At 53.7% G+C, this 22,442-nt stretch overlaps 4 protein-coding genes across 14 annotated transcripts in view; 3 read left to right on the top strand and 1 right to left on the bottom strand.

Moving 5' to 3' along the window:
- Positions 1-1,028: 1,028 nt before the first annotated feature.
- RETREG2 (reticulophagy regulator family member 2) lies at positions 1,029-6,780 on the bottom strand. 2 transcript variants are annotated; one of them, XM_003991166.6, is made up of 9 exons: positions 6,458-6,780; positions 6,068-6,174; positions 5,045-5,075; positions 4,558-4,693; positions 4,064-4,148; positions 3,591-3,734; positions 3,340-3,434; positions 3,045-3,180; positions 1,029-2,785 (listed from the first exon to the last, which is right to left on the bottom strand). In XM_003991166.6, exons 1-9 carry the CDS (start codon positions 6,736-6,738, stop codon positions 2,160-2,162), a joined length of 1,641 nt encoding a protein of 546 aa, XP_003991215.1. In that variant the 5' UTR covers positions 6,739-6,780; the 3' UTR covers positions 1,029-2,159. The 2 variants fall into 2 exon arrangements, with proteins under 2 accessions (XP_003991215.1, XP_019694264.1); XM_019838705.3 differs by having other exon boundaries at positions 3,343-3,434.
- A 59-nt stretch (positions 6,781-6,839) lies between these two features.
- Positions 6,840-12,924, top strand: CNPPD1 (cyclin Pas1/PHO80 domain containing 1). 5 transcript variants are annotated; one of them, XM_045034503.1, is made up of 9 exons: positions 6,840-6,969; positions 8,314-8,401; positions 8,836-8,944; positions 9,753-9,834; positions 10,001-10,121; positions 10,207-10,335; positions 10,936-10,997; positions 11,342-11,459; positions 11,686-12,924. In XM_045034503.1, the coding sequence occupies exons 1-9, from the start codon at positions 6,959-6,961 to the stop codon at positions 12,229-12,231; spliced, it is 1,266 nt and encodes a 421-aa protein (XP_044890438.1). In that variant the 5' UTR covers positions 6,840-6,958; the 3' UTR covers positions 12,232-12,924. The 5 variants fall into 5 exon arrangements, with proteins under 5 accessions (XP_044890438.1, XP_044890439.1, XP_006935647.1 ...); XM_045034504.1 differs by lacking the exon at positions 6,840-6,969 and adding an exon at positions 6,976-7,333; XM_006935585.3 differs by lacking the exon at positions 6,840-6,969 and adding an exon at positions 6,976-7,372.
- A 1,224-nt stretch (positions 12,925-14,148) lies between these two features.
- SLC23A3 (solute carrier family 23 member 3) lies at positions 14,149-21,224 on the top strand. Of its 5 annotated transcripts, XM_019838700.3 has the most exons (12): positions 14,171-14,885; positions 15,048-15,205; positions 15,361-15,458; positions 15,670-15,743; positions 15,950-16,131; positions 16,450-16,573; positions 16,712-16,826; positions 17,789-18,042; positions 18,608-18,713; positions 19,020-19,184; positions 20,181-20,276; positions 20,369-21,223. In XM_019838700.3, exons 1-12 carry the CDS (start codon positions 14,706-14,708, stop codon positions 20,656-20,658), a joined length of 1,842 nt encoding a protein of 613 aa, XP_019694259.2. In that variant the 5' UTR covers positions 14,171-14,705; the 3' UTR covers positions 20,659-21,223. The 5 variants fall into 5 exon arrangements, with proteins under 5 accessions (XP_003991212.2, XP_019694261.2, XP_019694259.2 ...); XM_003991163.5 differs by lacking the exon at positions 17,789-18,042 and having other exon boundaries at positions 14,149-14,885; positions 16,481-16,573; positions 16,781-16,826; positions 20,369-21,224; XM_019838702.2 differs by lacking the exon at positions 15,670-15,743 and having other exon boundaries at positions 14,165-14,885; positions 16,087-16,135.
- Positions 21,225-21,798: 574 nt separating this feature from the next.
- The window catches only part of NHEJ1 (non-homologous end joining factor 1), an 81,990-nt gene continuing 81,346 nt past the window's right edge, over positions 21,799-22,442 (top strand). The window contains exon 1 of one of the 2 annotated variants that reach the window (XM_006935583.4): positions 21,799-22,391. The gene's annotated coding sequence lies outside the window, so the exon portion shown is untranslated. The remainder of the gene's footprint in view (positions 22,392-22,442) is intronic. The other variant, XM_011285546.4, reaches the window with a different exon arrangement.

Genomic DNA, 22,442 nt, shown 5'->3' with positions numbered 1-22,442 from the left:
TCATGGGACCAAGCCCTGCATCCGGCTCAGCACTGGACACAGTGCCTGCTTGAGATTCTCTTTCCCTTTCTCTGCCCCTCCCTCCTCTCAAAATAAGTAAACATAAAATTCAGTTAAAAAAAAAATGGATTCAAGGTGACGCATATGGCAGCTATTGTCTTTCTGATCGGTTAATTCTATTTTTCTTGAATCTCCCGTTTGTCGATTAGAGCTCTATTTTTTCCCTTCTGAGACTGCCAGGTGATTAGAAGTGCATGGTCCTTTGGAGGCAGAGGATAGGGCCTCAATCAACTCTAACGGATGGTCTCTCAGGAAAAGATGAAATAAATGGAAGAAAATATTCTCACGTGCTTAGGAGAGACATGGCATGTGAGTCAACCCCCCAAAATCAGGCAGCCTTGCAGTACAGTATGCTTCCAGCTGAAGGCAGAGAATGTGAACTCCTCAAAGAGGCCATCTGCTCAGTTCAGGGCTTTCTCTAATGTTGTTCTTCCCCCTAAAGTTTAGAGCAAGGATTCCGGAGTCCACACTACGAAGCTATTAGATTGGTTCTCTATAGTTCCTACATCCTCCAACACCTCCCCATTTGTGCCCTTTTAATGAACAGGGGCTTCCTGTTCCAGGGCGGTTGCTGGAGCCAAACTGCTAAGTTTGGATCCGGACTCCATCATTTACTAGGACTGTGGTCTTCAGGAAAGTTAGCCCGCCTGTAAAATGGAGTTGCTATGTGTCTCAGGATTAGGAGGGGAAACAATGAGTTAATAAATATAATAAACCGCTTGGAAGAGTGCCACGCACATATTCTGCTTTTGATTCGTACTATTTCTTCAGTGTTCCTTGGACTCAAAGCAGTTTTGATATGGGTATAGGTCTTGTTTGGGTCCCCAGTATAAACAAGTCACGGTTGAGCGAGCTAGTTGTGAATATGCGGACGGGACAGGACTTGTGGGGACACTGAGGTTGTAGGCAACATGGCAGAAAACGATCGTTCTGGTCCTCGATTTGTACTGACTAGGAAGACGAGGCAGTTTCCTCCTGCGTACACTTTATTCACACATGCTAAATCTCACTGTACAGAACACTCTGTCAGGGAAGATGACTAAGGGCAAGTTAGGGCTGTTGGGGTAATCCTTGCTTCTGGCCTTGTTTTGCACCAAGGTAAATAAATAGCCAGGAACAAGTCTGAGGGCACAAGGGTGAGGGGTGAGGGGTGAGGAAGGAACAGAGCAGTGTGGGAGGCAGCTCACAGCGAGGCAGGCAGGCAGCAGCAGTTCTAGCCAATTAACACTTTATTTTTCCACTCAACACCTGCACAGATGTTACTGTCCACTTCCTGACCCTAGTAGGGGGTCCCACCACACCGGGACCATTCACGGCCCAGAGAGCGGTCGCCTTATTCCTTCCTAGAGTAAGAGGACCCTTCATCCCAACAAGATGGAGCTCCTGCTCACGAATGCAGTGCTGGTGCACATGCTGTGGGATTCCCGCTCTCCTCCCTCATCACGAAAGGCTGGGATGATCTAGGGCAAGGGCGCGGTGCAGGTTATGTGGGCTATAGTGACGTTAAGTGCATAACCACCGGCCTGACCCACCACCCCAGGTTTAGTCTGTACCACCCAGACAGGAGCCTCCCTAAAGCTTAGCCACCACCTGCTGGGAAGGAGCCGGCAAAGAGCGGGGATGGAGCTAAGGACAGGACACAGGCAGGATATAAAGCAGAGAGGAACACGGGACAGGAAAGACAAATGGTCAAGTGCCCAAACTAAACAACCAGTGGGACACGAGGACAGAGCAGCACAGGTCCCTGAGGATAGGAGGAAAAAGAAAGGGAACGACCACCAGGGCTGGAGGCATAGTGGAATGAGAGTAGAGATGAGGCAGGGAGGCAAGTGCAGGCTGTGGGAAGGACTTCCCTAGCCCTGTTCACATCCACTAACCCAAGTGTAAAATTATTTACAAACTTAAAACCAATCCCAGGCACGGGCACTGTTCCAGGCCTGGGACAGCAGGCAGGCAGGCAGGCAGGCAGAGGGTGGACTGGCTACCATCTGACAGCCAGCTTCCCCATGTACGACCCCTCCCTAGAGTAGGGAAAAGAGGAAACGGTGACGCCCCTGGCCAGGAAACCCTACTGTGCCTGCAACTCCTTCCCCCGTGGCTCATGGCTCTGCCACGGCCTGAGCCTCTTGGTCTGACTGTACCAGAGAGAGGGTGTCGGGCCCTAGGGATGGAGGGGGTGGAACATCAGGGAGCTCTGAGGGTGTCTCTGGCCCCAACCCCAGCTCAGCATTCAGCTGTTCCAGCTCCCCCTGATCCAGCAATTCGAAGTCCTCAGTGGTAAGCGCCTCTTCTTCCTCAGGGACAGACAGGGGCTGGGGCAAGTCCTGGGGAGGAGGTGGGAGCACTGAGGGGGAGGGGACCGGGTCACTTTCGGCCAGGCAGAGTAGGGGTGACAGGGTGTTCGGTGGAGTGGGGAGGTCACCACTCACTGCCTCCGGGCTCAGTGTTTCCGCTGGTCCTCCAGGGGAGAGCTTCCCTCCATGTGTGGGAGAGCCTGCCCCGTTGAAGTGCGTGTTCACAAAGTGAAGAGGGGACGAGAGCCGAAGCAAGGTTTCCTTGGCTACCACATCTTCCTCCTCTTCTTCCGAGTCCAGGTCTTGCCTTGAGAGGGCCTGAGGAGGGCCCAGCAGGTCTTCAGGAGGGACTGGCTCCGTCTCCTCTCCCTCCCCCAGCTCCCGGCTCAGGGCTTCCTCTGGCTCACTTGGCAGGCTCTGCTGGTCCAAATCTATGCAGAAAACAAAGAGTCAGGAATGGGTGGATGGGCCGGCTGTTCTGAACTCTCACAACAGGCAGTCAATTCAAGGATGAGAACTCAGGACATGGAATACTGGACCAGGCCTTAGGCGTTAAGGTCTTTCAGAGCTTGAAGTCGAATTATAGGATCAGTTCTCAGAAAAAACATTTCTGGGGATGATAGTCAGAGAACATGGCCAGCATCCACAACAGGGAACAGGAAGACTGGGAGGACAAAGGGCTTCTCATACCCTCTGAGACATCAGTTAGCTGTGGAGTTGTGGCCCGGGATACAGAGAAGCCACCACTCTCCAAGATAGAAGCCTCCTCGTCTGACAGCTCTGAGTCTGTTATGGCCAAGGCCAATGCGGTTTTCTTCACATCCACCTGCAGGAGAACCCAGATAACAGAACAGATGAGAAAATAAGAGAACCGATTTTTCAAAAGCACCCCCGCCCACTGCCTCCCACCCTCTTGAGAAGTAGCTGCTCTGAAGCAGATTCTCCTCCAGCCTCTACTTGGCATCCCATCTCCCTTGGACCTCACCACCGGGGAGAAGCCAGCCAGTTCTGCTTCGCTTTCACTCTCTGTCTCCGCCAGTGGCTCATCACCTCCAGGGGGTGCATTCTTCCCCTGCCGCTCTAGAGAAATAACAGCAGGGCAGTGACCAAGCAGAGACGATGGTGGGGGACAAACGTGGTCAAGAGACTAGAGAGTATCTAAGTTCCAGGGCACTTCATGAGCCATAAACCGATGCCTTCCCCCACACCCCCCTCCTGGGCATGGGAGCCCCTTACTCTTCTTGTCGTGTTTGTGATGCAAGGCATCAGCTTCTGCCTTCATGCTGTAGTCCAGCTGCATGAGCAGGGGCTCGAGGCGAGTATACATCCTCTGGATCAGTTCATGATAAACCACCAGGGGCCACAACAGGATGCTCAGCACTGGAGGTTAGAGAGTCCACTCAGGGCTTCCTATGCCTACTTTCTGAGGGCCCTCATGCAACTGGTCCCTAAACAGAAATTGCTGAAGGCTTTCTGGAGGCTGGATAAACCTTCTCCCTCCACATCTACCACTCTCCTGCCCAGATGACTCTTCCACCATCACTAACACTCCAGCATCCCCTGGAGATCTCCGTAAACAGATCATCAAAAAAAAAAAAAAAAAAAAGAGAGTGCACCATCCTCCCTTAGGGCTAGCCAGTCCCTCTGACCCAGTCCAAGGAAAGAGAAGGAACCAGCTTTGGGAAAGGCAGGGGTTAAAGTCTACTCACAGACAATGTAAGAAATCATAATCCCCGGAACATAGTGTCCCAGCACAGCCAGTACAGCACAGCCAGAACAAACTCGAGCACAGAACTGCAGAGAAGAGAACAGGGTCTGAGAGGTATATGCCCCACTCATCTGGGCAAGAAATTGCTGTTCAGCTGGTGGAAGGAGGGGTATGCCTTCTGGGGATGCAGTGATCTAATCTAGTCTAGTCAAGAGAATGCCCAAGACAACCAATTCAGTAAGCTTACAACAGACATCATCAAACGCCTACAACTCAGACTGATATCCCTTAACAAGAAACAGTATCAAAACATCACAAACTTACTCTCTGAAATGAGACTACTCCTATACCAGGCTACTTGCTGCATGTGTTGCCTCAAAAAGGCACCCAACCCTCTTCCTTCAGTGTCCAACCAGGGATTTCATGTTACTCCTCCCCATTCCCCTCCATTTCCCCACAGTGCGGGAAACTGTTATATGACATGAAAGAGGTTACCTGAGCTGGATTCTGCCTCTTGTACTGCAGCAGCTCCTGCAGGTGAATCTGGAAGGTGAGCCAGCTCTCAGCCAGGTATCTGCACAACTCGGGCACACTCAGCAGGTGCGGCCGGGCGCCTGACCCCGCACCCTCACTGGGGAGACATGACATGACCCCTGGAGGCCTCAGACACCAGCTTCCTAGGCACTCAAATCCCTCTGAGAATGCCAATGAGATCTTCAGTCTAAAAAACTGGACAGCCCCACCTCCCAAAAGGAGGCTGTCCTCATCTTGGGAAGCAAAGCCCAGAGTTCCCAACCCTCTGCCCCCAAAGCATCAGGCACCCAAACACTTAAATAGGAACCCAGGACCGAACTTGTTGCCAGTCCATTTGCTATGCTGGGGTCTCTGCAGACCCTGCAGTGTCGCCCTGCCCTGTGGGGACACTGGCACCAAAGCAAAACAGGGTTTGGGCATTTGTCTTCAAGAGCTGGCCTGCACTTACCTGTCAGAGTGGGGCTCCTCTGGGGATGATGCTATAGAGAGAGGTGGGGAACAAGTTATTGAGTGGTAGGGCTCTGGGAGACACTTCCCAGGGCAGAAACAGTTGCCCCTCCTCTGCATTCCCAGAGCACCTTCAGACACCAACCATAGGAAAAGTTACATTGTCATAATTGTTTCTATTTACACAACTGTCTCCCTCTTTAATCACTTTCTTTTAAAGATTTATTATTTCTAAGTAACCTCTACACTCAACCTGAAGCTTGAACTTACAACCCCGATATCAAGAATGCTCTGAGCCAGCCAGGTACCCCACACTTTAATTTTTTTTTTTAATTAATTTATTTTGAGAGAGAGAGAGCACACAAGATGCGTGCATGGGGGAGGGGCAGCAAAAGAGAGGGAGAGAGAGAGAGTCTCACGTAGCCTGACTTGGGGCTCGATCTCACCGCCCTCGGGATCATGACCCGAGCAGAAATCAAAAGAGTCAGACACTTAGCTGACTGAGACCCCCCAGGTGCCCCTAAACTTCACTCTTTTCAAACACACATTATTCGTGTTTACATCCCAAGCAGCTCACACACAGGTGACATCTAATTGCTCCAAAATACCCATTCAGTAAATACAGGCATAACAACAACAAAAACAGAACCTAATATTCCCATGATTCCTGTGCTATCTGAACCTCTACCACGAGCACAGAACAGGTATTAATTCATTTAGTCTTCAGTTGCTTACCGACTAAATTCTATCATTCTTGTTTTATAGAAGAGAAAACCGAGGGAAATAGAAATTGAGTGGCTCTTACAAGGTCACAGGCACAGCAAACTGGCAGAGCAAGCAATGGAACCCAGGCAATGTGGCTGTAGAGTCTGCACTCTTAACTACTACGCTCACAGTAACACTAATTTTAAGGTGGTGCCTGGGACCCGGGGGCCTGCTGTACATTTGCCCTCACCATTCAACCCACCCAGCGGGCTCAGGCACAAAGCAAGTGCACAACGGGGCTTACTGAATGAATACTCACCTGCGATGTCAGGGAAGAAGCGAGGCTGCCAGAGATCCAGCAGAAAATAGGCCAAAAGTGAGACGCTGAGTAGGAAGAAGGGCCGGAGGGACGACGAAGAGAGCAACCTTAAGGAGAGACAGGCACCTCAGCGATGAGTGGGTGAGAGGCCCCCGCATCCATCGCGAAAGGCGGAAAAGCGCCCACCGATGGGGGAACCGGAACCTCCAGGCCTACCATGAGACCCGAGACAGAGGTATGGGACAACCCCGACCGACAACAGACGGGAGAAGGGGGTCACTCCCTCGAGGCAAGTGTCAACCCCAGGAACGGGAAAGGTGCTCCCGGCCCCTCCCGCCCCCGCCCGCCCGCGCAGCCCGGCCCCGCCCCCTCCTTCTCCGTGGCCGTTACCAGAAGAGGCCGTTGAGTGCGGCCGCCGTGACCAGGCTGTGCAGCGGTTTCTCCCACACCAGCAGCCGCTGCGCTGCCGCCAGCACTGCCTCCCAGCCGCGGAGCCGCAGCCACAGCGTCGTGGCCAGGCGTCCCACCGCCTCGGCCGTGGCCGCCTCCTCCTCCGCCTCGCCGGTGGCCTCCCCCATGCCTAGGCTCAGACCCAGGCCCAGGCCGAGGCTCAGGCCTGCCCCCGGGCCCCCACCCGCGCCGGTGTTACCACCGCCGCCGCCGCTCGCCATAGCCCCGTCGCAGCCGCCGCCCGAGCCCGCGAGGAGCCAGGGCTGCGCGGCCGCCGCCGGGGGCGCGTCAGGCGGAAGGGGGCGCACGCCGCGGAGAGCGCAGCCGAGGCCGCCCAGGGGCCGTCACGTGACGGAGGAAAGACGAGCCCGTCACGTGACGCACCCTAACCGCCGGGATAGGGCGGCCCGCGCCTGCGCACAGGCGGCTGCCAGCGCTCCTATGCTGCGCAGGTTCGTATTGTGGTTGCTGGAGTCGTGATCTCGGGTCGTGACTGTGCGCTGTCCGGCTCCACGGGACCGAAGGACTGTGTATCCGTGTCTTCGCACTCCAGCCGTCTTCCTCTGCCTATGTAGGCAGGGCGGCTAGGGAGTCCCGTGCTGGCCCGGTTTTCCCGGTGTGATGCGGGCCGAAGGGGCAGGAAGTGGGCTGCCAAATGCCCAGTGTCCGGAGTAGGATCTGCTTCAGCACGGGAAGGGCGGCGGCTGTCCCATTAGTCAGTCCTTGACTTACTGGTCCTCCCAGTTCCCTCCTCTCGGCGGATAAACAAACACCAGCGCGTGACTCGACTGACTCGAAAACAGCTTCACCTACTCAGTAAAGTTGTTTCCTCCCCAAACGTAAACTTTACTGCCGGCACGTATCGGAGCTTTTTCCATTCCCTTGCTCAAAAGGGAGATTGAGGTCGCGGGTGTAAAAATAGAATCCTGTTTAGCTGATGTTGACTCTTGGGGGGGGGGCATTAATTCCATTTACTGAGGCTTACAACGTACTAGGCGCTTTGTATTTCTTTGTGACCATTTAATTTCTGCAATGACCCCGCAAAATACGTAATTAGGTTTAGAGTTCAAGCTACCGAAAGTAAGGTATACAGCAAAAAGTAAGTTTCCCTGCCACGTTTCCACAGTGTACCCACTGTTGTTTCTTCTGTGTTTTTTCCGACGCATTTTATACATGTATATTGTTCTATGTACGTATCTTTTAAAAACCTATTTGGGAGCGACTCGTCCTGCATCTTTGTTCTACTCATATTAACATCCACATTGATACGAAAAGGTCAGCCGGGCTCGTTCATCTTCAGTGTGGCGTGGTCCCCCGGGAATTGTCCCCATTACCCACCCAGACAAGGGCACGCTGGGGCTTAGTTCTGGGACTCGCCCGGGCTCAGGGCGACCAGGTTTGCGAGCTTGGCTCCTCCGTGGCGGTCGGGGCTGGCGGCTGGGCCCCGCAGGAGGCAGGAAGTGCCGCGCGCTGACTCGCCGGCGACACCCCCGCGGCTACTAAACGCGGGACAGAGGCACAACACGCGCTTCGCAGCCGGGTCTCCTCTCCACTGGGTGAGGTGAGCGCCCTGGCCTCCGAGGCCCACACCCGGAGCCCGGATCGCGGAGCCCGGAGCCCCGAGCCCCGCCCGGGGCGGAACAGGAAGAGGCGCCCGCCAACCCGGCCCCGCCTGCTGCCGCCGGCGCGAGGACAGGGGGCTGCGCTGGCGAAGGCGGCCGTCCGCGCGGGGGAGGACGGCGCTCAGGCGAGGGCTCCGCGGCTCCCTTACCATTCGTTCCCTTCCACTTTCTCAGGGCGGCAGGTGGCGGCGCGATGGACTTGGCCGGGCTCCTGCTGGACGAAGAAGGCACCTTCTCCCTCACGGGCTTCCAGGACTTCTCGGTGAGAGCGCGGCCCGCCCCCTCCCTGGCCTTCCTGTGCTTGAGCTCGGGATCCCCGGCGCTCCTCTCGCGGCCCGGGCGGCGCCGCGAACTCGCCTGACGGCTTGGTGCGGAAGCCGGGCGGCAGCCACTCGAGCTTTAACTACTCGAGGCCCCGGCTCCTTGGGCCCTGAGGGAGAGTCGCGGGGTAGGGGACCTTCTCCGAGAACCTCTGCTGGAGAGTAGTCAGTGGTGGAGGATATCTCCCCGCCTCGCCCCCACGCTCAGTGTAGATAAACTACCATTGGCAAATAATCTAGAGAACGGGGCTGGGTGGGGCATGGGTCCCACCAGCAGTGAGGTGAACCCGCCGCCCCGCACCCCATTCCCAGCCTGGAGCCAGGATCTCCATCGTAGCCTTCCCTGCCTTTCACCCTCCACCACCTGCCATTTCAGTTCCTCCCTGGACACCAGAAGCTCAGCGCTCGGATCCGAAGGAGACTCTACTATGGCTGGGACTGGGAAGCTGACTGCAGCTTGGAGGAACTCTCCAGCCCCGTGGCAGGTTAGTGTTTTGTACCTGGGCAAGTAAGAAACATGAAAATGGGGTTGTCAGCAGTCACCAGAATAACTCGGTGTACCCCATGAGCTACACCGTCTTTTCATAGCTAACTTATTGATGTCTGGTGTAAGGACTGGGTTTCCATTCCACATTTTTTTAGTCTGAGTGAGTAAAAAAACATTGCCATCTTACACATCTGTGCCACTCTTTTTTTTTAAGTTATTTATTTTGAGAGGGTGTGTTAGAGTGCGTGTGTGTAGGGCGGGGGGTAAGACAGCGACAGAGAGAGAGAGAGAGAGAGAGAGAGAGAGAGAGAGAGAGAGAGAGAGAGAATTCCAAGCAGGCTCCTCACTGTCAGCTCAGAACCTGACAGGGGGCTCGACCTCACTAACTGTGAGATCATGAGCCTGAGCTAAACTCAAGAGTCTGGATGCTTAACTGAGCCACCCAGGCGCCCCCACTGTTGATTTGTATATGAGAAACACATCATATGTATCCCAAATTCACAAGGCACGTTTATTTTCTCAAATGAGCAAGGTGAAAGACAAATCTAGATAATTTCGGGTGACAGGGAAATAAGCCTTCCTGTTGGAAGGAGCTGAAATCCAAATGTAGAATGGTTTTTTTTTTGTCTCAACGTGGGAGAATTTGATACATTTTGTTACTGTGGTTCTGTCCCCAAGGCTTCAGATAATACAGATCTGGGTCTTCTGCTGATAGCACTGGGGATGGGGGTGCGTGGGGGAGTTGGGGGTGGTGGTGGCAAGGGAGGAGTTGTTTGCTTACTCTGCCTTCCCTTTGCCTTCTGCAGACATTGCTGTGGAACTGCTCCAGAAGGCAGCCCCCAGCCCTATTCGCCGGCTCCAGAAGAAATACGTAGCTCATGTGTCCCGGTGAGCTTGGAATTGAGGGGGATAGGGCGGTAGTATTTGGGCCCTAGAGAAAGGGGAAAATGGTTGTCTCTAAAGAGAAAGTATAAAGACACAGGGATGAGCATCATAAGAGTTATAAGTGCGGAAAGACCCTTGTGGTTAATTACTGATCCTTCCTGCCCCCCAGGGAGGCGTGCATCTCCCCGTGTGCTATGATGCTTGCTCTGGTGTACATTGAACGGCTCCGCCATCGAAACCCAGACTACCTACAGCACGTGTCGTCCTCTGACTTGTTCCTGATCTCCATGGTAAGACGCCCCCTCCCCTTCTGGGTCCTGGTGACCCAGGAGCCGGGTGTGAGCGCTTCTGATACCACCTCTGGCTGCCCTGCAGATGGTGGCCAGTAAGTACCTCTATGATGAAGGGGAGGAGGAGGAGGTCTTCAATGATGAATGGGGAGCTGCAGGGGGTGTGGCCGTGCCCACTCTCAATGCCCTGGAGAGGGGCTTCCTGAATGCCATGGTGAGTAGCTGTTCTATTTCTCACTTTGTTTCTTTGACCGCTCTCATGTTCCCTTCATCCTTTGCTTTTCTCAGCGTTCTGTAGTTTCTTTGTTTCTTTTTGCCTCTTCTCCTTGTGTCTTTCCTTATTAGCGTCTTCCCTTCCCAGCCTTTCTGGACCAACCACAGCCTTTGGAGGTTCCTGGCATGGTGAGGCCAGAAATGGAACCCCCCCCCCCCCACTCCCGGCCCCACACCATTCCCTAATTCCTTCAGGCCCAACATGTTACACTCTGAGTCAGAGCTTATCTCACTGGGTTCTGATTATTTGCTTCCAGAGTTTCTCTGCCTCATGACTGTGAGCTCCCTATGAGTGTGGACCGTTCTTAGGATTATTCTCTTTCTTTGCCCTTAACTGAGGGTATAATGTGAAACCAGATAATGTGGTATCAAAGGAGTTAATATATAAAAGCTCCTGGAACAGTATCTGGCACGTAGTAAGTGCCAAGAAAAGCGTCTGCCGTAGTGGCGGTTGTAGCTGCTGCCGTGGTCTTGGTTGGTTATTAAATGGCTGTGGCTCCTATCTGAACTTGGCCTGGTGCCCTTCTCTTCTTACCCCTAGGATTGGCGTCTTTACACTGACCCTCGGGAGATCTTTGAGGTGCTGAGCTGGCTGGAGAGCTGGTAGGTTCTAGGAGTTGGGAAGAGGGGCTTACGGAATTTGGGGGCTTAGATCTAAACCGTTAGGGTTAGGGTGTAACTGGGGGGAGGGAGAAGACAACAAGGCGAATCTCCCAAGGTAATTGTTCCTAACCCTATCTGCCCTCTTTGTAATCTTCTTTGGAAGGGTGGTAGAACCTTATTTAAAACACAGATCTTAGGCTCGCTCTGTTTCTGGACCAACAGGTAGTTTAGGAATCTGTGTGTATAACAGGTTCCCCAGTGTGGGTCCCCAGGGGAGTGAGGGTGCCACTGGGCCAGCAGCAGGAGTGTTGAAGGTGTCCTCTGTCTCTCTCCCCTTCCAACAGTGTGGCTGAGCAGCAGGGACGGCGGCGGGGCTGGTACACCTACACAGACCTGTGTGTGCTGCTAGAGCAGCCGGCCTGGCAGTTGGCCCTGGGCTCCCTCTGCCAGCGGCTGGCAAAGGTGAGGAGGGTTGGGAAAGGTAGGGGCCTTAACTGGGCTGGTGTGTAAGGTGGGGTGAGCAAATGCTGAAAGTCTCAGGAAATGGGGTTTGAGAGTAGATGGCGACAGAGAGCTCTGACTTGAGCACAAGTTTCCAGACAAGGGATGGATGTGTTGACGGCAGTCAGAAGCAGGTTTTGGGGGAAGGGTATTTGGGCACTGACTTTTCTTATCTTCGCTCCCGCAGCTGTCTTGCCTGTTAGCTATGGCATATGTGAGCAGTGTGGCCTTGGCTGTGGCGTCACTGGCTGTAATTCACCAGTCCTTGGGGCTGCCCTGCAGCCCCTCGCCCGGCCCCCCGGACCTTGGACTGGCCTCCAGGTGCCTCTTGGAACCCTGCATACCTTCTCCCGTGCCACAGTGCCTGCCATGTCCTGTTAACGTCTCCAGCTGCCTGGATGGTGACACAGGGCTGCGTTCACTCTGGGGCAGTCTTCTGGCTTCACTGACTCCTCCACCATTGCCTCCCCCAGACCCTCCTGCCCCTCCCACTCTTTTCCATAACTGTCCCCTTTGCCAGAAGCTCCAGAGAGACTCTCCAAGCTGCCACGCCTGCCACCACTCCAACCATACTGTCTCCACTGGGTCTCCCAGCCCTGGGTACCACTCCCGTGGCCTGGCTCCACCCTGGCTCTGGAGTCCAATGCCCCCCCTGCTCCCCCCGCCCCAGCAGTGTTCCCTTTTCAGTGTCATGGAGTTAGCCCGTCTCAAGTCTTTCATTTTCCCGGGCTAGGCAGGCATTCAACAAATGCATTAAGAGGATTTGGGAATCCCTGAGAACCTAGAGGGGGAAAGCTTGATTTAGATCCTCTCTACCTCTCTGGGTCCTTGGCTGGTCCCCGTCCTCCTAGGTAATGGAGCTTAAGGGGCTGTGGGGTAGAAGGACTGAAGGTCACTCACTCTCCTAGACCTCAGTGGCTGGCTGCTTGGCCAGAGCAGCGATGGTACCAGGGAAAGCTCCAGCTTGGTGACCAGGGCCACATCACAGCCAGACAGAGGAGAAGCCCCTGTCTCTCTACCTCCCTGGGTTCTAGACTTTTGCTTTTGAGTTCCCTATGATGGAAGGGGAAAAGTGGGGTGAGGGAGGGAGGAAATGTTGACTGGGGGCCTGAGTGATGTCCCTGAAGCAGGAGAGCGAGGGACTGATAGGGCCGAGGTGGGATCTGCCGAGGGAAGGCGGGGTCAGGTGGGAAACCCTCTCCACGCCCCATCCCTTGGGTGTAGCCTAAAGGAGCCAGGGACTGCTGCCGCCTTCAGCCCTGCCCTTTTGTCTTCCAACCTCTTCTTAGTACCCTGCTCCTGGGCTTCCCTCTCTTCCAGTTCTTCTCCTGGGTGTTCTCTTCACAGGCCTCTCTGGCCACTGCTTTGTATTTGGGTTTTTCACGCTTTTGTAGAACTGAGGTTTCAATAAACAGTTTCAGTTGCGTGACTGGGATTCTTTCTTCCGCGGCAGCCCTGGAAGAATTTCCTCCCCATATCTAGATTCTAAGCTTTTCTACTTCCTGAGCCCATCGTCTTGCAGTTCATTTGCTCTGAGCCCCATTTTAGAACTTCCCTGTTGTTTGATGGTTACAGGATTCCATCTCAAACTTACACTCATCCCTGCTCCCAGCACTCAGGGACCTGTAGCACTGCTTTGACTTGGGTGCTCTGGGTCACAGATGGTGACTCTATCATGCCTGAGGTTGGCCCTGTCACAAGTTCTGGGTGGGCTCCATCCTTGTGGATCCTGAGAAGCCAGGGCGAGTGTCCTGACTTCCAGTCTGGTCTGACACATGGTGGTTGTTGGTGTTAAGTCTAAAGCTGGATTATCCCTGGAAGAAAGTAAAACTGTTCTGGCACCTGGACTGAGAGTATTTGGGTGGGACTCCTTAAGATGATCCACAACACAGGTAGTACTGTCCCCTAGGGGGCAGTCTGGAAACTTATGAGGCATTTTTTGATTGCAGCGAAAAATTGAAGGGATGATACTGGCATTTAGCTGGTATGGTCCAGATGCTAGGCATCCTGGAATGCTTGAGACCCCTCCCTTATGAAGAGTTCCCAAGATAACTTTCGAATGCCCTGCTGGACATCATGTGTACGGAAAGCCTGTTTATCTGAGCATAGAACTATTTTTAACATGTAAACACGAAATCGTTTTTCTACATTTTGGAAAAGACTCAAAGTTTGCCAGGAATGTACCTACGTGTAAATTAAAACTGGACTTTGCTTTGTTCTGCACTTGGCCAAGAACTTGTTCACTACTTTGGAACATCAGGTCACCAATGGCAACACTGCTTGTGATACATGAGTCGCCAGGAAAGCACTAGTATCCGTTGATGTTGTAGTTATCACATCCATGGTTATTCTCTATATGGGGTAGGCAGTGGATGGCATTGTCTTCTCCTTTAGTTGGGCCCAAGTTTCACATATGAAATACTTTTTATTTATTATTTATTTATTTATTTATTTATTTATTTATTTATTTATTTATTTTTATGTTTATTCATTTTTGAAAGATAGAGACAGAGCACAAGCAGGGGTGGGACAGAGAGAAAGGGGGACACAGAATCTGAAGCAGGCTCCAGGCTCCGAGCTCTCAGCACCAGAGCCGATGCGGGGCTCAAACTCACGAACCACGAGATCATGACCTGAGCCTAACTGAGCCACCCAGGCACCCCACAAAATACTTTTTATTATCACTTACCTTTATTTCTCCTTTCTGTTGTTACAGTGAGAAAATTATATAGAGTTGTGGTCACTTTTGCCATGCATGATGTAGGGACATTACCCATGCATTTCCTTCCCAGGTAGTCCTGGGGGCTTGACCCTGAAAGGGTTGAGAACTGGTGTAACCATGATCGTTTCAAACGCTGGTGGTGAGGAGGGAACACTAAAACCTCCCCAGGATATTTGATAAGTCTCCTCCCCACCTCTCCTATCCTACTTTCCAAAGCATGAAACAGGGGATCTACATGGGAGATTCTTGCGGGGGAGGGGTCCAGAACGTGGCTCCCCAGTTAATGGGTGATGGAATTTGCACAAGAGCTGGGCAAAGGTGAAAGGGCCTGTCCTGCCCCAAATCCCTCATCCCTTCGCTCCGCTTCACTGATGCCTCCACCCCCTCCCCACTCCAGGCAGCTAACTTCCTCCAAACTCCGACCTCTTACTCTCTCTACTTAACTCTGGCCCAGGGCAGCCAAGACAAGAAGAAAGGCAGTCAGCATGAGCCGATCACACCCCCATCCCATCCAACTCCAGTCTATGGGCCCCCAGGATGCCCTGGCCACACTGCCGCCACCACCACTCCCACCGCAGCCTGCTGTCCAAAATCCCTCCTCTCACCCTTGGGCCTCTCAGTGTGGGCCTCCTCCCTGGGGCCTCAGCTGTCTTCTGGCTCTGCAGGTAGGAGGCAGAGGTGTAGGAGTTAGTCCTAGCTGAAGGGGTGATGGTGGGGGGGGGGGGGCAGAGGGGGGAGGGGAGAGTAGGCGTGGCATGAGAAACCCTCAGGAAATAGGCATTTCCACCTGTTTCTGAAGATTCTCCTTCCCATTTCTTCTCCTGCAGCATATCTTGGTGCTGGCTTCTCTGCTCTGTGTCTCCCACTTGCTCCTGCTTCAAAATCTCCCCCAAGGAGAGCTCTCATATTCCCCTGCCCAACTCCTGGCCTCCAGCCTCTTTTCGTGTGGTGTGTCTACCACCCTGCAAATTTGGATAGGCAGCAGGTGAGGGGAACTCCCTGGAGAGAATGGGGCGGGTTCCTGCAAGTGTGTGTGTGTGTGTGTGTGTGTGTGTGTGTGTGTGTGTGTGTGTAGGAGTGGCCTGAGGAGTCCTTTTGGCTGCCACTTGTCTCTAGTAGCCAGGGCTGCTATTCCTACAGGCTGCCTCTTGTCCAGGCTCCGTCCTTAGAGTTCCTTGTCCCTGCTCTGGTGCTGACCAGCCAGAAGCTACCTCTGGCCATCCGGACACCTGGAAACTGTGAGCACAGAGCAAGGGCACAGGGTGAGGGTGGAGTGGAGTGCCAGTCTGAGCCTCCAGACCTGGGTGGGCACAGGATTGAGAGTGGGCAGTGGTGGGAACTGCTAGGCTATGGGGTCTTGGAGCTGTGCCCCGGACCAGCAAGGACTGTAGAACAATGGGGCTCTGTCCCACTTACCTCTCTCCTCTCCACGCCCCCAACTTTCCCCAGCCTCCCTTGTGCTGCGCCTGTGTGGGGGGCCTGGCTGCCATGGCCTGGCGCCCCGGAACACTTCTCTCCGAGAGGTGAGTGCCTGGGGATGGCGAGCAGGAGGGCTGAAGGTGATGCCAGGATGGAGGAGGTTCCTGTTTCCATTTGCTGGGGCCTGAGATGATCTGGGGGAAGGAGTTGGGACAGAGACCCACCCCCTGGGATTAGTTGAGAAGTCCAGACTGAGGTCAACTTGATGGAGCAGAATGCATCCTCTTTGTCTTTTTCTCGGCTTCTCCAGGTGTCCGGGGCTGTGGTGGTATCCGGGGTGCTGCAGGGCACGCTGGGGCTGTTGGGGAGTCCCGGCCGTTTGTTCTCCCACTGTGGGCCCCTGGTGCTGGCCCCCAGCCTGGTGGTGGCAGGGTTCTCTGCCCACAGGGAGGTGTCCCTTTTCTGCTCTACTCACTGGGGCCTGGCCTTGCTGTACGTAAGTCCTGAGGGGCATGGGGTGGTGACCAGTGGGTGGGCTGTGCGGGACTGGGGGAGGGCAGAGCAGCTGGCCCTACCCGATTCAGCAGCCATCTGAGCAGGGACAATGCTTTGTGGATTTGGAATCCAGGACTTTCGCTGGGTTCATGTGGTCTCCCTGGCTTTTACACCGTGCCCTGCTGCCCCTCCAAGGTGTCCTCCTCCTTCTCTTCTCTGGGATCCCTGTTAGGGAATTCTGCCCCTCCTCTACCTCCCTTACCCCCCTCAGGATGCCTGCTTCCTTTTGCTCCTAAAGCTCTTTCTCTCCCCTAGGCTTATCCTGGTCATGGTGATCTGTTCTCAGCACCTGGGCTCCTGCCAGTTACCTCGGTGCCCCTGGAGGCCAGCTTCAGCCTCCTCGCCTCACACTCACATTCCTGTCTTCCGGCTCCTCTCGGTATGTTGGGGTCTGGGCAGGGCGAGTTGAGGTGAGAAGGGCTGGCATGGAACGTTTGATTGGCCCGCTACCTTTTTGGTTTCTATCTACCCCTCGAAGGCTGGCTTGGAAGGTTCCGGTCTCAATCTCGCCCCTCAGGTGCTGATACCAGTGGCCTGTGTGTGGATCATCTCTGCCCTTCTGGGGCTGAGCGTCATCCCCCCGGAGCTGTCTGCCTCCCCCAGGGCACCATGGGTTTGGCTGCCTCACCCAGGTAGGTCTGCTCTTCGTCCTTCAGCCTCTTACTCAAATCAGAGGTCTATTTCTTTGAACTCAAGATTTAGCGAATTTCATTTCTGAGTTAAATCCTGTGCTTTCTCAAAACACCTAGGGGAGAAAAATTGCCAGTCCGAAGGGCAATACCAGCCCCTCGCCACAGGTGTTTTATTTAGTGTTAAGAGACATCTGCAAGCCCATCACTCCCTGTTAATAATCCTCATCCGATTTACACACTTATGCTACCTACCCTCACAAGCATTGGAGTTGGTGGCCCTACATATGAAGTTTGCTTTTGAGGCATTGTGTACAAAAGTTGTTCATTCGTCAACTTAATAGAGGTCTGTTGAGTGCTGATTATGTGCTGGGCATGTGATAGGGGACGTGGTGTTAAATATGACAGACGCAGTACCTATACACAGGAAGGTTATATCTGCTAGGGAATGCAGATACTAATTAAACAGTCACCCAAGTAAATTGAAAATTACATGTGGTAAGTGTAACAATGGGGAGATGCATTATGTAATGACAGCTTATAACGGAGAATCTGACTTTACCAGAGAGATCAGGAAAACTGTTCTTGAGAAAGTGATCTTTGAGCTGAGATGTGAGAGGTGAGGAGGTGCTAACAAGGTGAAGGCAAGGGAGAAGAGCATTCTAGGTGAGGAGAGCAGCATGTGCAAAGGCTCTGTGGTAGCCAGCAACACAGCAAGGACAAAGGCCTGAAACAAGGCCAGTGTTATCTGGAGTGAAGAGAGCAGGGCAGAGTGTGGTGGAAGATGAAGCCTTGTAGACCATGATAAAGGGATGAGTCCTTATCCTGAGTTTGTTGGTTCTGTCAGAAGACATTATCTTCAAAGACAATGGGGTCTCGAGGATTCTTGTGGCGCAGGCCTTTGGAAGCAGGGGGTTGCTCCAGACTTGAGTCTGGCCCCAAGGTGGCTTTTTCTCCCTCCCCAGGTGAGTGGGACTGGCCCTTGCTGACACCCAGGGCTGTGGCTGCAGGCATCTCCATGGCTTTGGCAGCCTCCACCAGCTCCCTGGGCTGCTATGCCCTGTGTGGCCGGCTCCTGCAATTGCCTTCCCCACCTCCACATGCCTGCAATCGAGGGCTGAGCCTGGAGGGTCTGGGCAGTGTGCTGGCCGGGCTGTTGGGGAGCCCTCTGGGCACTGCATCCAGCTTCCCCAACGTGGGCACAGTGAGTCTTATCCAGGTATGTGGACAGGGGTGGGGCAGGGGAGTGGAAGTACACGAGAGGGAAGGGAACTCACGCTGACCAGTTGCCATCTGTGTCCAGCATTCTACCAGGCATGCCTCCTCAATGATCTCATTTAGGGAGGTGCCTAGAAGTGGTAACGGCTAGGACCGTGAGGAAGACACTAAGTCACTACTAAACTCCCATACGTCCGGCACGGTACCCTTGCTGGGGCGTCAGGTGAGATCAAGTCATACAAAGTCCTTGCTCTCTTGGGCACTTCAGAGAGGGAGAGGCAGACAATTAAAAAAAAAAAAAAAAGTAAGATAGGTACAGAGTGTTAAGTGCCATCAAGAAAACAAAGCAGGTAAAAATTGAAAATAAACTCTTAAAAAAAAAGAAAATGAAGCAGGGTAGTAGGGGGATAGTGGTTGAGAAAAGGAGTGTCCTTTAGGTAGAGTGCTTCTCGGATAGATCACATTTGAGTTGAGATCCAAATGATGAGAAGGGGCCAGCCAGGCAAAACTCTTGAAGAGGCAATCAAGGAGGTGGCTGTGTTTTCTAGCATCTCTCCTTCGCATAGGCTGGATCTCGGCGAGTGGCCCATCTGGTGGGACTGCTCTGCGTGGGGCTTGGGCTCTCCCCGAGGCTGGCCCAGCTCCTCACCACCATCCCGCTGCCTGTACTTGGTGAGTGGATGTATCAGCAGGACTGGTATTGAACCAGTACCCCCCACCCCCACCCCAGGATGGCCAACTGGTTGCTTGTGGCTGGCCCCCTCTCTTTCTGAACAGCACCCCTGACCTACGGGGTGTCAGCTGTGGGTCAGCTGCCCTCATTTTCTCAGCCCAACATCTTGGCCTCTTGACTGGGCTTCCGACATAATGGGAAAATGAGCCTTTGGTTGTCTCTCTCCATCACAACCTGCCTCACCCTGCAATACTCTCTCCTTGCCAGCCCTTCCCAACCCCTTTGATTACTTCCCTACGAGACAGGTGGGGTGCTTGGGGTGACCCAGGCCGTGGTTCTGTCTACTGGATTCTCCAGCTTCCACCTGGCTGACATTGACTCTGGGCGGAACGTCTTCATTGTTGGCTTCTCCGTCTTCATGGCCCTGCTGCTTCCGAGATGGCTTCAGGAAGCCCCTGTGCTGAGCACAGGTGGGGGTGGGGATGGGAAGAGGAGTTGGACAGTACTGGGAAAGCAAGGGCTGGAGGCTGGAGGCTCTCTAGACTCCAGGTCCCACACCCTTTTCTGTGATTTGGTGTAAATAGTTCACCCATTCGTTTAGCAAATATTTATTGAGCACCAGGCTAGCCCCTTCGGATATAAAGGGGCCTCCAGATGTTACGGTCTAACAAAAGAGATGACATGTGTAGGAACGTAACAGGAAAGGCTTAGATAAGGAGCTGGCTGGGGTGCTTGGCAGTGAGAAATGGTTTCTGCTTGAGATGATCCAAGTAAGTTTTACAGAACAAGTTAACACTGAGCTGGTTTAAAGGATGGTAAGATTTGAACATATTTAGTGAGAGGAAGGTCATTTCTGGCGGGGGAACCATCATAAACAAGGACATAGAAATAGGGTCATAGGGTATGTCTGAGGAGTAGCAAATACATTAGTTAGTGGAGCTTAGCAACTAGCAGTGGTACTCAACTGAGGATGATTTTGCCCCACAGGGAATATTTGACAATATCCAGAGATATTTTTGGCCATTACAAACGGAAGAGGGGATTGTTATTGGCATTTAGTGGATAGAGGGATGATGCTAAATATCCTACAATGCACAGCACAGCCCTCCTCCATCAAAGAATTATCTGGCCCAAAATGTCAGTAGTACTGAGGTTGAGACAACCAGGCTACAGCATAGAATATAGGAAGTGGGAAGTAAGGTTGGGACTTTTAATACCAAGCTTTCCAGAGCCTGGAACTACCAAAGCATATTCAGAGGGCATGTGGATGCTCAGAAGACAGGATGATAGGCAGGGACCTTGTGCGAAGGGCCTGGGTGGGGGAACTAGAGAGTAGGGGTAAAAGGTGGGGGAGATGGGAAAACATCTGTCCTTAGCCCAAGACTTAGATTTAGGTCTAGAAGTATGACCCATTGGCCTTGCATAGGATCAGAGTTCCCCTCCTGCCTGGCCCCAACTTTCTGTAGGCTGGAGCCCCTTGGATGTATTACTGCACTCGCTGCTCACAGAGCCCATCTTCCTGGCAGGACTCTTGGGTTTCCTCTTAGAGAACACCATTCCTGGTAAGCTGAGGCCAAGCCCCAGCACTGGGGAGCAGCCCGGATGTTATCACTCCCTGGGTGGGGCAGTAGCCTGACCAACCTTTCTTTTGCAGGCACAAGGCTTGAGCGAGGCCTAGGTCAAGGGCTGCCATCTCCTTTCTCTACCCAAGAGGCTCGGGTGCCTCAGAAATCCAGGGAGAAGGCTGCTAAAGAGTACCAACTTCCTTTCCCCACCCCAAATTGGTCTCCCTGTATCCCCCAGCCCCTCCGTTGCCTCTGCCCTCTGCCTGAAGACCCTAGGAATGAGGAAGGAGGGGCCTGTGAGCCAGGAGAGACAGCAGACTTGTTGCTTGGCTTTGGGGAGCAGTGTCCTGAGTCTAGCAGAGAACTTAGGTCCCAGTGATTACCAGGACTCCTATCCCTGTCCTGGTTAGTTTAGCCCTATCTCCCAGCTTGCTGTGTGAGTCAGCTCCCAGGCTCTAATTTCTCCTAGGAAGAAGGTGTGTGTGTGTGTGTGTGTGTGTGTGTGTGTCTGTGAGAGAGAGAGAAATGGACCCACCTAAAGGTCTCACTTCCCAATAGGTGTGTTGCCTTTCCTTCTCTTAATTAGGCCTAACTGTTCTGGGCAGGGGCCATGGTTTAGTGGACCATGAATGAATGAATGAATGAGATTTTGTACGTGAACTATCTATAGTCGAACCCCAGCATTCACTTAACAAATATTTATTGAGGGCCTCCCATGTGCAAGGTCTTGGAACTACAGATATGGAGAACACAGGGTCCCTGCCTTCTTAAGGTACCTACCATTTAAAAAGCCTTATGTAGGGGCACCTGGGTGGCTCAGTCGGGTAAGTGTCCAACTCTTGACTTTGGCTCAGGCACCGTGTAGGGCTCCGTGCTGAGCGTGGAGCCTGCTTGGGATTCTCTCTCTCTGCCTCTCCCCCTGCTTGTGTGCTCTCTCTAAATAAATAAACATTAAAAAAAAAAGACCTATGTAATTATTAATTAAAATCCAAGCCAGGAGGCAGTCTGTATTAAAGATTAAAACAATGCTATGGGAGCAAAAGAGAAGAAACAGTTAATTCTGATTGTGGATCGTGGCAAAGGCCTTATGGAAGATGCAGCACTGAGGCTGGCCTTGACGAGAGGACTCTGGTTGTGGAAAGCGGATGGGGAGAATATGTCAGGCTCAGGCATGCAGCTGAAGCAAAACCGTAAACTGTACAAAGTACAAGATGAGTTGAGGGATTTCAAGTTTCTCCGTGGTGATGGAGCAGAAGTATGGGGATAAAAATGGAAGGAGAAATGAGACAGGAGAGGTAAAGGATGAGGTATGCATGGAAGAATCATCTCTGAAACAACTTGAGTGCTGGTGAGGATCAGAGAAATTAGTGAAGTTCAATTTCCTCATTTTATTAAAAAAAAGGGGGGGGCTGGAAAGGTAGGGGAGGGAAGTGACCTGAGTTTATTGAAGGGTCCAAATCCTGGGACCCCTCTCCCGCACCTCATCTGCCACTCTTCCTACTCGGCCAGCGCGATTCCGAGGGGGGGCGCCACTACCACTCCACTTTCCCAGCAGCGGGTCCAGCGGCCCTTTTCCCGCTCTCCCCGAGCGGCGGCCCCCCAGCTCGCTTTCTTCTGCCGCGAGGACCCAGATGCCCCGCCCACGTCGGGCCTCGGCCCCGCCCCTAGGTCCCGAAAGGCCTCTACTCTAGGCCTTTCGGTTTGCGCGGTCTGCTGAGAGGACGGTGGGAGCTCTCGCGGCCGCTCACGGTAGGTGGTGTCGGGTTCGAATCAGGGCCGAGGCCTCATCCGGAGCCAAGCGGCGAGGGGGCCCCCGGGGATTCCGCCGGCGTGCCGGGAGCCGCGCGCGGCCCGGGTGCTGCGGCAGGCCTCCGTGGGTGGGCGGGGCGCGTGCGCAGCGCGTGCGCAGCCCGCCTTCCGGTGGCGAGGCGGGTGTGTGTGGCTACTGGTTGGCGGGCTCCTCGGAGCTGCAAAGCGGCCGGTGGTCGGTTTTGTTCCCCCGAGGGGTCCCGAGCCGCGCCTCGGTGCAGCCACAGCTGTCAAAGTGGAGAGGCAGACGGCGAAGTCCCTCGCGGCGAGGGCGGATGGAAACTACGTCAGGCGACTCCTGGGGTGGGGCTGTGGTAAAGGGAGCCCGGGTTGGTCCCCACGGAGGGACGAGGC

This window comes from Felis catus, chromosome C1 (genome assembly GCF_018350175.1).
Source record: "Felis catus isolate Fca126 chromosome C1, F.catus_Fca126_mat1.0, whole genome shotgun sequence".
NCBI classification, from domain to species: Eukaryota; Metazoa; Chordata; class Mammalia; order Carnivora; family Felidae; genus Felis; species Felis catus.
This window is presented reverse-complemented; position numbering and strand designations above follow the sequence as displayed.